Below are 11,608 nucleotides of genomic sequence, written 5' to 3' on the forward strand. Positions count from 1 at the left end.
CGCATGAAGACCTGGCTGATAAGACTGTCTATATGAAGTATGCTGGCTGTCCACATATTCATGTAAACCGGGGTCGTTTTGGTTGGTATAGGATGCTTGGTGGCAAGAAAACTTATAGGCAACCATAATGTCGCAATGTAATGAATGTTTCTGCAATCTTGGGACACATTGAGACGGCAAGTCTGCGACCAAATTGTTGAAGCTAACATTTGTCCTTGTTTAATATGCCATGGCAGCGTAATCATGGGCGCTGCAGCCAGAAAATTTATCATGAGCGCAGATAACTTCAGTACATGTACATATATGCATCCACACAGGTAGGACTCCAACTTCATATACGGATACAAAAGGCTTTCTTGATTATTGGAAACAATGATGGTTAGGATATGCTATTCATCGAGCGCATATCCATCAGTCCCTTCATCCGTCCTTTCGATAGTAATAGAACCCAAATCAAGACCCTCTACAGTCCTTACATTGAGTGGCTTCAGATTCAAGTTCTTATGGTAGACGGCCAGGGCTAGCTCCTTTCGCTCAGCAGGGAGTTTGTCGAAGATGCTAATGGGTGGTCCATAGATATTCGAGAAAACCATGACGCCACAGGTCTTGCAGTGAGAGATGCCACTGTACCCGGGTGCCTTCTTGTACTCAAAGGTATCTTCCATGCCGCGGAGTTTGACTTGATCCTTGGTAGGATAAACTCCTATATATGCATTCTGGCAAGGTCATTGAGTAAGAAGTCTCAACATAAAAAGTTCGTCATGCTGATTGTTGGATTCGAGCTTACTCTGACACATGAGCTACAGTTGTCTTCTTTCACCTCTTGCTCCTGTAGAGGGGTGAAAAGCTCCGCCTGGACGGCCGCACAGTGGCATGAGAACAAATGCTGTGCTTGCGGTTCGGAACGACTGGGGTTTCGCGTCTGCTGTTTATCTTCCTCTGCGTGGCTGGTGGTCACCCTGCAGGCTAAGTTCAGAAAACGGAAGACAGTGGAATGGGAAAAGGTTATCGTACTGAATTTTGAAAGGATTCACCCCTTGGATCGCCCGCACATTCACAGCAAGCTGGCCACTCAGTGGTCCAGTCAGATGTTCACCAACCACTCCTGTGCCGCAGTAGTTGCAAAACTGGTGGGTTTGCTAGTCAACAAGGGAAACGCAAGGGGCCAGGGATCAGTTGAATACACACCTGGTCATGGAGAGATTTGCAATAGTAGTGGCTTAGGTTCTCATCATCCTTGGTCACCTGGAAACTGCCCTTTGGGGGCACAAGCCAGAGATAGCCTTTCTTTTCGCAAAGACCACAGGAACAACGTATTGCACTTTGAATTTCGGGCACTGTCAAAGTGAAACGAAAGCGCCCACAGTGACAATTGCCACGGTATGTTTGTAAGTCAGCCATAACAGCAATGACACACAGCACTGGAACTCCTGATTTTGTTTGGTGAACGCTTCATGAGCTGCTCATCTGCTGGAGGACAGAAACGGCCTCTCATCCAAGGAAGCAAGTTTCAAGATAAGAATATTGTTATATCATGGCATACTACTTAAAAGTCCATTTGCGCATTACTGCATATATTGTGCAAAGGATTTCGAACCAACCCCAAAAGTACGGGAGCACGCAGTTTCATGCCCAAAGTGTCGACATCGGCTCTCCACAGTCTGTAAGCGAATGCCGCCACGACGTTGGCAACGGGAAGCGGCCTTGGCTCCGAAGCGCTTGCAATCCTGCGGCAGATACTATAGTAGTCGCAAATCCTACAGCTGACGACCACGATTTGATAGGTGATAAGGATTCCGGAGGTTCTGAATCTCACCTCGGCCCCTTTGCAGCATGTTTCCGCCCGCATCCCCGTTCTCCACAAGGACTGAAACGTTGCCCGTATCTCTAAACTGATCCTACAAGCCTAGTCGTGATCACATGACTGAGACAGTAAGCTTTATCATCGGCGGTGTCGTGAGTGCACTTGTATCTTGCTTTGGGGGCCTTTGGCAATGCCAAAAACGCCGCTTCAAGTCAAGAACCAAATCCTAAGTACCTCTACAAGTCAAGGATCTTATCCGATTGTCGTGGAGAGAAGGTGGGAGAAGGAGCCGTACAAGCTAGCTATCTTGCTAGGCTCTACGTGATCCCTTGTACAGGGGGCTGGTTGTTGAGCTGAGGGCATTCAGACTAATGCGCAACAGTGCGAATGGTCCCGGACGAAATGGTCCCCGAAGAGATGGGTGCGGAGGAAATTTGTGGAAGAATCACAAGGACGGGCCAAGACATGTCGTCTTCGATTGAGTAATTGTGCCGCCTCTGAGAGCGAGCCTACCATATAAAGGGATAGCAGCCCGACAAAGGGAATATGACTTGGACGTTGATACAAGCTTCGTCGATCCTATTATCCAAGTACAGCCTCTCCTTGTTTGTTCCTAAAGAAACTGGTCACATCCCTTCTCTTATTACAGACTTTATCCACCGTCGCAATGAAGTTCTCCATCCTCCTCTTCGTTGCCACCGCTCTCGGTGCGCCTGTCGTCACGCAGCGCGATACTGACACCACTGAGGGCGTCGTCACTTGGGCTGATGTGGCTGCACGCGACACCGATACCACTGAGGGTGTCGTTACTTGGGCCGACGTTGCTGCTCGTGACTCTGACACTACCGAGGGTGTCGTCACTTGGGCCGACGTTGCTGCGCGTGACTCTGACACTACCGAGGGTGTCGTCACTTGGGCCGACGTTGCTGCGCGTGACTCTGACACTACCGAGGGTGTTGTTACTTGGGCGGATGTCGCCGCGCGTGACTCTGACACTACTGAGGGTGTTGTTACTTGGGCCGACGTCGCTGCGCGTGGCACTGATACCACTGAGGGTGTTGTCACTTGGGCCGACGTTGCTGCGCGTGACACTGACACCACTGAGGGTGTCGTTACTTGGGCCGACGTTGCTGCATAGACTGTCCCGACCTGAGATATGTAAGTTTGATTGACCAACAAAGAATCTCTGTTTGACCCCTGCTAAACGTTTCTAGCCAGGCGAATACCCGACGAGGTCTACTTCACCATTTTGACCAGGATGGCCTAAGATGTTGAGATGGCTAGCGAAACAGAAGAGGCTGTTGGGAAGGGGAGAGTCGGGATAGGGGCCGCACTCACGATACTGTGATGGAGGGTAGAGTACTCGCAGCTTCAGCCTTTAGAGTACTTAACCAAGCAGTGTCCACCGTCACACTCCAATCGGCATATGACTGGAATGAGTTACAATTGATCAGTGCAACCTATTACCACATGATATTCGCAGAGTCTCGTAGTGATTTATAGCACGTTGGCAATGCTAGCAAATGTAACCGATCATTCATTTTACTGATTAAGGATCAAACAAGGATTGACTCGAGGCATTGGAATCTCTTCAGGGCTCCAAGGCAGAGCTACAAGTGAGACGAAAGACGTCCACATAGCCACAGTCGCTTGGGTGTCTGAGTCGGCAACAACGATCTTGGAACGAAATGATTGGGGGCTACCTCTGCTAAGATTACAACTTCAGACCTTCCTGAATAGATTCTCATGCCTGCTTCTGTCAGCTCTCGGGTGGATTACCGACATCTTCATCCCAGGGGCGAAGCCTTTCCACAAAAGCCTTGCTTGCACAGAACGGTAGACGCGGTCCTCCATGTTGATTCCCTCCAACACTTTAGCCATTGTTGCGATGTCTTGTGCAGAATTATTACAACCCGTTTTTCTGCAGCATCTCAACACTTTTGCATCTCTTTCGCCATGTGAACGCTTTGGACGTCACCGCCACTGCTGTAATCACAGGCGTAGCAGGATATGTACCTGTGGCAGGCCGAAAACTTTGCCTTCTTAGCCGGGACTAGTATGTAACGAGTTTCTCGAATACGATCATGAAGTTGTCTGGCTTGTGGACTGGCTGGGGCTTTGAAGCCGACCTTTCAGTTCCGTAATGGCCTTTGCATGAGTGTATTCCGATCGTGAGGCTCAAGTCTCTCGCTCAATCCTTCCAGTCACAACCAGTTAGATTACAAATTGTCAAGTTGGTCTTTGCACAACGATGAGCTTCTGGCCCCAGGGGCAGACCACGCACCGCTTGTGGTCTAATTTTTTTTTTCTTGGGAGGGGCGGGAGGCAACTTAGAGTAATTTGTACCGAAAAGGGCCTATCTAGCGCTGCGATTTAACACATATGGACGTTTGGACTTGAGAATTTTGCTTCAGACGGCTCTCCAGAAAACCTCAACACATGTCTTCAGAAAGATTATATAGACCCAAGATATTTTTTGTTTTTGGCTTTTTTTACGCTGAAGTACGCATAATAAACAAGCTAATTAGCGCACATACGACTCTCTCACAAGGTCCCTTGGTCCGACAAAGATGCCCAAGAGACGTCGGGAAAGCTAACGCCACGGGCGGCCTGCGATAATGAAAGCGGATGTTCATAATTTGAAGCTTATCAGCTCAAGGCTCACAACAAACATTGAATCATAACAACTGTCCGTGGCCAGATAACACTGTCCGGAGCGGACTGACGACACGATTACGATGATGTATAACCTCACTACTCAGATATGCATATGGCCAACCCTTAAAAAAAGGCCGTTCTGTGCCCTTGTATTTCTTATGTCTTTAGTGCGGCATAGCACTCATGCCGATTCGCTTTGTCCTTTGCAATTGTTATAGCGTAATGCGCCTTTAACCTTGATTGCGTTTAGCTTTAGATTTGCATGTGATTGCTTTGCTAGGCTGGGGTGTACTTGCAAGAGTAGACTTCAACGGCAAACTCTTTTAATTCTCGGCATGAAAGCCTCAGATCCACAACTTCCGCGATGGTGGCTTGGGCGTCTTAGCACAGCGGATGCTCGACCTGCAGACATGTCACCCTCTGCGCCGAGGCTTTTAGCGACAAAGTCAACAACCCTCCAATACTACAGGTGAGAAGTTAATTCTTTCTTGGAGCGCCAGCAAAACGTGACGATTCTATGGGAGCTGATTGGGCAACGCATACATGACACCAGCCGCGCCTGTGGGTTCATCCAGAGTCTTCCAACTGTTGAAGCAAGCAGGCACGGTACCATCTAAATGACCAATCCTTTCAGAGAGCAATACCGATAGCCCGGTGAGGTATGTAGTAGCTCTAGATAGATACGGCTCTGTACATGAACCATATTAATGTTTGGTGTACGCTAGGCCAGTATAAACCCGGCATTTGAGTGGCTCTTCTGACACCTGTGATTGAGAATTCCCATGAATCAGTGATTGTCGAGACGGGTGAGGTGCCATGATTACTACCATTTATCGAAATCGGCGTCTCTGGGCCTGTGCCTAGACCTTGATAGGTTGCCATATATTTTTTGCTTGAAGAAAGTGCATCACAGGTGCTGACGGCATTTCCATGTTCAGTTCACATTCTGTTTACGGAAGTGAGCCAATGGTGTACCCAGGAGAAGAGTCGATGAGGATTTGTTGAGCCAGCTATGGACTTGACTACTCGTGATACTTGGGTAATGTCCAACTGCAGATCGGCACCCTACCAATGCTAGCTTTGAGTTGTCCATAGCAACTCCTGTCACCTTTGGGTCCGTGACTCCCCACTGACCAAGCCGACTGGCGCCCGTCCTGCTCGGGCGGCTCTGGTCGTAAACCTTTTGACACTTTAATGTTGCACCCCCTATTTATTTTGAGGTATAAAGCCAAATAAGACGTATAAGGGGACTAGGGTTCTTCCGCAAAATGCCTAGTGGCCTTCGTCAGGTTGCCGGCTTTTCCACAGCAAAAGGAGTGGTTGTATTTCACTTTGGCCGAAATTCGGAATCAGATGGTGTGGCCAGTGAGCCGATTACGCACCACTTTTGTCTCCATAGGTTCGCTCCGAACTCTTAAGGGATGCCTAGGTGGATGCTCGAGTGGGCGATTACTATAACAATTTGTGGGCGTGAATATAAGAGATCGGTCTGAGCATGGGTGATCCTAGAAAGTTTTGACCCTGCATGTTCAGGGACAGAAGTCATGATGATGAACCTGCGACTCTCTAGAGTGCTGGCTGCGTGCGTATAGAGGAACGTCGAAATTGAAGTCACAAGACGATGGTGAATAGACCAGTCCCTTTGAGGATGGAAAGGATGTTTACAAGAAGGTTGTCACCCGGAATGCTGTTTTGACTACTTCATATGATGGGATTGAATTGTTAAAACAGCTACGTCCATTCATATTAATAGGGTAATAGGAGGGTGCTGGGGGCGTGCAGGCAACCCCTCTAGGACGTGGCAGTAAGATGAGCAATTGCATCCGATTTCACAGTATGCAAATGCCGACCAACACCCACAGTTGCATATGCCCTGCAAGAATTCATGGGCAAGGGAATTGGAGACCGGTCGAGTGACGTCCACGGATTAGTCAAATGTCGTTCTGAAGGGTCGCATTCCGGCACAACAATATGTTCCTGTGTGGCCTTTGAAGTGCCTCATCCGCGATGGCAAGTTAGACTGTCACGAACTCTAGATAGAGCCAGACGTCACACCGACGGAGAGAATATTGGCTAGTCTTGGAACGTTATATTATTAGACGTACTATAGTGTAGTGTGCTCTTCTCAACGTCATACTCGCCCATGGGGAATCAATCATCCTTTGAGAATCGGCTCATAAATCGGTATAATGATGTCCTATGTTTCCACTTTTGCTTCTTCTCTCGTCGTGTAAAAGTACATCGGCATTTTGTCTATCCGGCCTTGAGCTAATCATTTCCGTTGCTGCTTCCTGGAACCAGCAATATCCTGCTGGTATAGAAATAGAATGACTTTGGTCTTGCCAGTACAGTAAGTTTATGGCCCGGCATGCATGATTCTAGCATTAAAATTAGGCCTAAATCATATTTGAAAACAGCCATGTTTCACAATCAAATGACGGCCCACTGTCTATCTTGTAGGTGTATTCATTCCTCAGCTTTGCAGCAAGGCGGCCAGAGAAAAGGGGGATGAGGGTGGAAAAGATGCATGTGATGCACCTCGGATTACATTGTTCTCTTAAGCAAGCCCCTCCATGGCTCAGGCATGTACTGTATAATGAATGTACGTACAGTAATGCATAACAATAGAGATCAAGAATTGTAAAGGCAAGCTAAGTTATCTGATTGCCTTTGTTCACTAATTGCCGGAAATGAGCAGTTCTATTCGATAGATAAGGCTGCCGGGTGGACCTGACAAGACGGGACTTAGCGTGAAGCTATTGAGCCGTCAAGGTCCAGCCCAATGTTTCTATTCATGCCAGACGTGCCGCTTCCAAGGCGGGCTGCGTATCAACCTTTCATTTCCTGTGCCATGCCGCCCTTTTCATGAGGCAATCCAACCCTCTGCGTCCCTCCCTGGCTTGGCGAGTCAAGCCAAAGGCTGACCACGTCTCGGACTGCCAACTCGTGAGCCACGCCTCCTCATTTACCTACAATCAAAGGAGCACTGGCAGCCAAGGGTCCATCCTTCGGCAGCTGAGAACGTACCCTCGGCTTCGAGATGGAGAGATGTCGTCACGTCTCCACGACAGCAGTGGGGGGTCCAGCGGAGGATGGTATCTTACATAGATCCTAGACCTGGTTCAATGTTCAACTCCATAGCATTGCAACCTCAGAAATGCTTGGTAGCCCCGACCCTGAAAAACCTGGGGTACGAACATCACCCGTTTTCAGCCCCCACCTCGACTGTTACTCGATCATATGCCTCAAGGTGTTGCCTCCAGCTTGTCACCCACTCACTGTAGCTGCCTTTTATCTCAGCAGTCGGTGTCGCATGAGAAACGAGTGAACCACGAACACACTCATCGAGTTTGGAAGCCAAGCATTGATCCAGCCGGCTGAAGGAAGGAAAAGAGAGAGAGAGAGAGAGAGAGAGAGAGCCAAAAAAAAAAAAAAAAAAAAAAAAGGAGAGAGTGTCGAGTATAGAGTTTCGCTCTCGGTCGATTGCATTGTCGTAGCACTACACCGTCCTGGGAGGTCCAGCCGACGTTGTCCCTGGCTAGAAGAACCCTTGCTATCTTCCTCCCATGTTCTAGTCGATCAGGCTGCCAACACGTATGTTGCATTGTTTCTCATTATAGAAGGTTTAACCTGGCCACGTGCTGGCAATGTTTACTGCTGCTACTAGTCATCGGCGCGGATACCGATATCAAGAGCGTCCAGCGAGGCCAACCTTATCTATTAGGATCCACAAAATACTTACAAGCCCCCGGTTCGTCGTATCTATCCTTCCCGCCTGTCAAGGCTCTCGCCGATGTCGTCTATCCACCTTATACTCCTCGACTGCTCCGTCCTGGACCGATATCACCGGCAGTTCCGTACCAAAATGACAAACCTTCTGTGGTACCACAGCTACGATGAAGTGCACTACCACCCCCCCCCCCCCCAGCTGGTTGACAGCCTCGCGACTTAATCACCGAGCTTAGCGCAGACCTATACCTGCATAGGGAGTGCTAGCCGGACAACCCCGCTGGAGAGTTCACTGGACCGCGCCATGATAAGGTCAGAAGGCTTTCATCCTGCTGTCGATCTTCAAGGTAATGAGAATATCCGAGTGTGGAGTTGACTAGTCCTATTTGTTTGTCCAAGAGGGGAGATGACAACCTCGGCCAGGTAGACTACTCCATGACCCTGATAGGAGGAAGCTGTCTACGTGGGGAAGGGGGGCCCTGGCTCGAATCTTTGATGTCGTCCAGAGGTGGTTTTGATAAATAGCCATGATGGTTCCCGCGATGGATGATCAGGTTGCTTCTTGTTGGCTCTTCACCTCTCTCGACAATCTCCTACTAGGCAAAGTGGTTTTTTCCCGCTCTGCTTGGCAACGAGAAGTGATCGCAAAGCAATCATGAGACTCTCGGATTCTATCTCGACCGGCTCGGCCGTCACACTCTCTCTGGCAACCCTCGGGCTGCTGGCAGAGAATGTGCTCGCCCGCCCTTCTCCCGAGCCCAAGGCGTCCTGGGTTCGTAAGGGCCACGGGCGCAAGGCCATGTCCAACGTGCTGAAGGGCAAGCGCGATGTCAACCTGCACAGGTTGACGGCCCGCAACGAGACTGCTTCCTGCTCTGGCGCGGGTGCCGTGGAGATCACGGCCCCCAAGCAGAATGTGTGGGACCAGCTCGACGATTCTGATGCTGCCAGTGTTGTTGCTTGGCTGTTTGCGCAGGAGCAGTTCAACTTGACGGTTTCGGAGGATGCCGGCCCATGGGATAACACAATGTGAGTTCTTATATATATATATATACATATATAAGATATGCCCAACACAGCTGACAATGAATTTTAAAATAGTATCCTTGTGGAGGCCATTCAGCCCAACAAGACTGATGCCTTGGCATATATCGACAGCGAGTGCACGGCGGCACCCACCAAGTGGGCCAAGGTTGTGCTCGATGTGCGAGCCACCGATGAGCCTTACTATCAAGATCTGATGGTTGGCCCAGTCCCTATCGACAACGCTACCGTCACCTATCAGCCTCTTACCTACCCTCTGACCAAGAAGACGGAGGGCAAGGTGCGCAACCTTGCTGCGGATGACGACGATGCCCTGTATACAGACTGGCTGTACCCCATCAGCGCGTCGATATCCGACATCACCCTGGACCTGTGGAACGGCACTGGTCTGGGCCTGGACAACGACACTCTGGATATCTGGGGCATTGATCCTCTGTGGCAAGAGGATGGACGTATCGTCCGCTGGGATACCTTCTGGAACTACCCCACCGACGAGTACGACGCCGAGACCCTTCTTCCTCTTGGACTCTTCTTCAAGTCGGATGTTACCGGCCGTGACCCAAGCCAGTGGAAGCTCGAGGGCTGGCTGTACAACGACATCTTCTATGAGACCACCGAGGAGTTCCGTGCCGCCTACTGGAGCGAGGGCTTCGTCAAGAACGGCGCCAACGTCGAAGGTGCTTGGGCCGGAACCGACCAGCAAGGTGAGATCCTGCCCATGGACGTCCTCTACCCGCCTGTCTCTGTCGCGCCCGCTGGCAACCGCTTCTCCGTCGACGCCGAGCAAAAGTACGTCGAGTGGATGGACTTCAGCTTTTACATTGGCTTCTCTCGTGATTCTGGCATCTCGCTGCACGACATCCGGTACAAGGGCGAGCGGCTCATCTACGAGCTTGCCCTGAACGAGGCGCTGGCCCACTACGCCGGCAACGACCCCGTCCAGTCTGGCACCGCGTACCTGGACAGCTACTACGGCTTTGGCCCCTACGCCTTCGAGCTGGTTTCTGGCTATGACTGCCCCAGCTACAGCACGTACCTCAACTCGACCTTCTACGTGTCCGAGACTGTGCACACGCACATCAACAGCATCTGCCTGTTCGAGTACGATGCCGACTTCCCCATCCAGCGGCACTCCAACAGCGAGTACGTTGCCGTGACCAAGAACACGTACTTCTCTGTGCGCTCCGTGTCGACTGTGGGCAACTACGACTACATGTTCACCTACACCTTCTTCCTGGACGGCTCCATTGCCGTCGAGGTGCGTGCCTCGGGCTACATCCAGTCTGCCTACTTCGCCGCGAACCAGGACTACGGCTATCAGATCCACGACTTCCTCTCTGGCTCCATGCACGACCACGTGCTCAACTTCAAGGCCGACTTCGACATCCTCGGCACTGCCAACACGGTCCAGCTCATGACCAACACGCCCGTGACGACCACCTACCCCTGGTCCGGCAACAAGACCCGCAACACCATGAAGCTCGAGCGCAAGTTCATCGAGAGCGAGGACGAGGGCCGTATCAACTGGGACACCAACTCCGTCACCCAGGTCCTTGTCGTCAACCAGGACGAGCTGAACGACTACGGCGAGATGCGCGGCTACCGCGTGCTGCCCTACACGGGCACTGCCCACCTGACGGTCCAGAACAGCAGCAACCTGGTCAACGCCGCACACTGGGCCGAGTACGATGTGCAGTTCACCCGTCAGAAGGATACCGAGCCCAAGTCGGCTCACGCCTACAACAGCCAGGACGTCAATGATCCTCCTGTTAACTTTGCCGAGTTCTTTGACGGCGAGAGCCTCGACCAGGAGGATCTGGTCGTCTGGTTCAACCTGGGCATGCACCATGGTAAGTGATCGCACATCCTCCCAAGCTATATTAGCAACATTCCTACCACCCTGGCAAAATGGAATGCCCCCCAGCTAACTTTGATGCCTTAACAGTTCCCCACACTGGTGATCTGCCCAACACCGTCTTCACCACCGCTCACTCGGGCGTCCAGTTCATGCCCTCCAACTACTTCAACCTGGACCAAAGTCGCAGCACTGTCAACATGGTCAAGATCCAGTACGAGAACGGCACCACTGTCGCTGTCGACACTTTCGGGCAGAAGCAGACCTCGGGCACGTGCGAGATCGACTACTCGGCTCAGGAGGCGGACTTCTGGGACTACACCGGTGACGTGGTCGTGCGCAAGTTCCCGTATGATCCTAATGACTGGTACTATGAGACGGACTCGATTGTCTAGAGGAACTGTTTCTTTCTTGTACATCAAGGAATCGTGTACTTGACCCTATTGCAACGCGCTGGGGATGTACATGATGTAGTTAAAAGAATTTAATTAATCATTGCCACGTTACTTGTATCTATT

The 11,608-nt window shown here is 50.8% G+C and overlaps 3 protein-coding genes across 3 annotated transcripts; 2 read left to right on the forward strand and 1 right to left on the reverse strand.

Annotated features, from left to right (window-relative positions):
- Nucleotides 1-389: 389 nt before the first annotated feature.
- M406DRAFT_264248 (uncharacterized protein) lies at nucleotides 390-1,401 on the reverse strand (the record flags this gene model as incomplete). The annotated part of the gene is made up of 4 exons (XM_040917646.1): nucleotides 390-716; nucleotides 788-966; nucleotides 989-1,127; nucleotides 1,189-1,401. 4 exons carry the CDS (start codon nucleotides 1,399-1,401, stop codon nucleotides 390-392), a joined length of 858 nt encoding a protein of 285 aa, XP_040773709.1.
- Nucleotides 1,402-2,381: 980 nt separating this feature from the next.
- Nucleotides 2,382-3,086, forward strand: M406DRAFT_323670 (uncharacterized protein; the record flags this gene model as incomplete). The annotated part of the gene is made up of 2 exons (XM_040919798.1): nucleotides 2,382-2,962; nucleotides 3,019-3,086. A coding segment is annotated over exon 1 (416 nt), but the record flags the coding sequence as incomplete, so codon positions are not given.
- A 5,760-nt stretch (nucleotides 3,087-8,846) lies between these two features.
- M406DRAFT_265054 (amine oxidase catalytic domain-containing protein) lies at nucleotides 8,847-11,485 on the forward strand (the record flags this gene model as incomplete). The annotated part of the gene is made up of 3 exons (XM_040917709.1): nucleotides 8,847-9,220; nucleotides 9,293-11,085; nucleotides 11,181-11,485. 3 exons carry the CDS (start codon nucleotides 8,847-8,849, stop codon nucleotides 11,483-11,485), a joined length of 2,472 nt encoding a protein of 823 aa, XP_040773711.1.
- Nucleotides 11,486-11,608: the final 123 nt, after the last annotated feature.

Source organism: Cryphonectria parasitica, assembly GCF_011745365.1.
Source record: "Cryphonectria parasitica EP155 unplaced genomic scaffold M406scaffold_7, whole genome shotgun sequence".
NCBI lineage: Eukaryota > Fungi > Ascomycota > Sordariomycetes > Diaporthales > Cryphonectriaceae > Cryphonectria > Cryphonectria parasitica.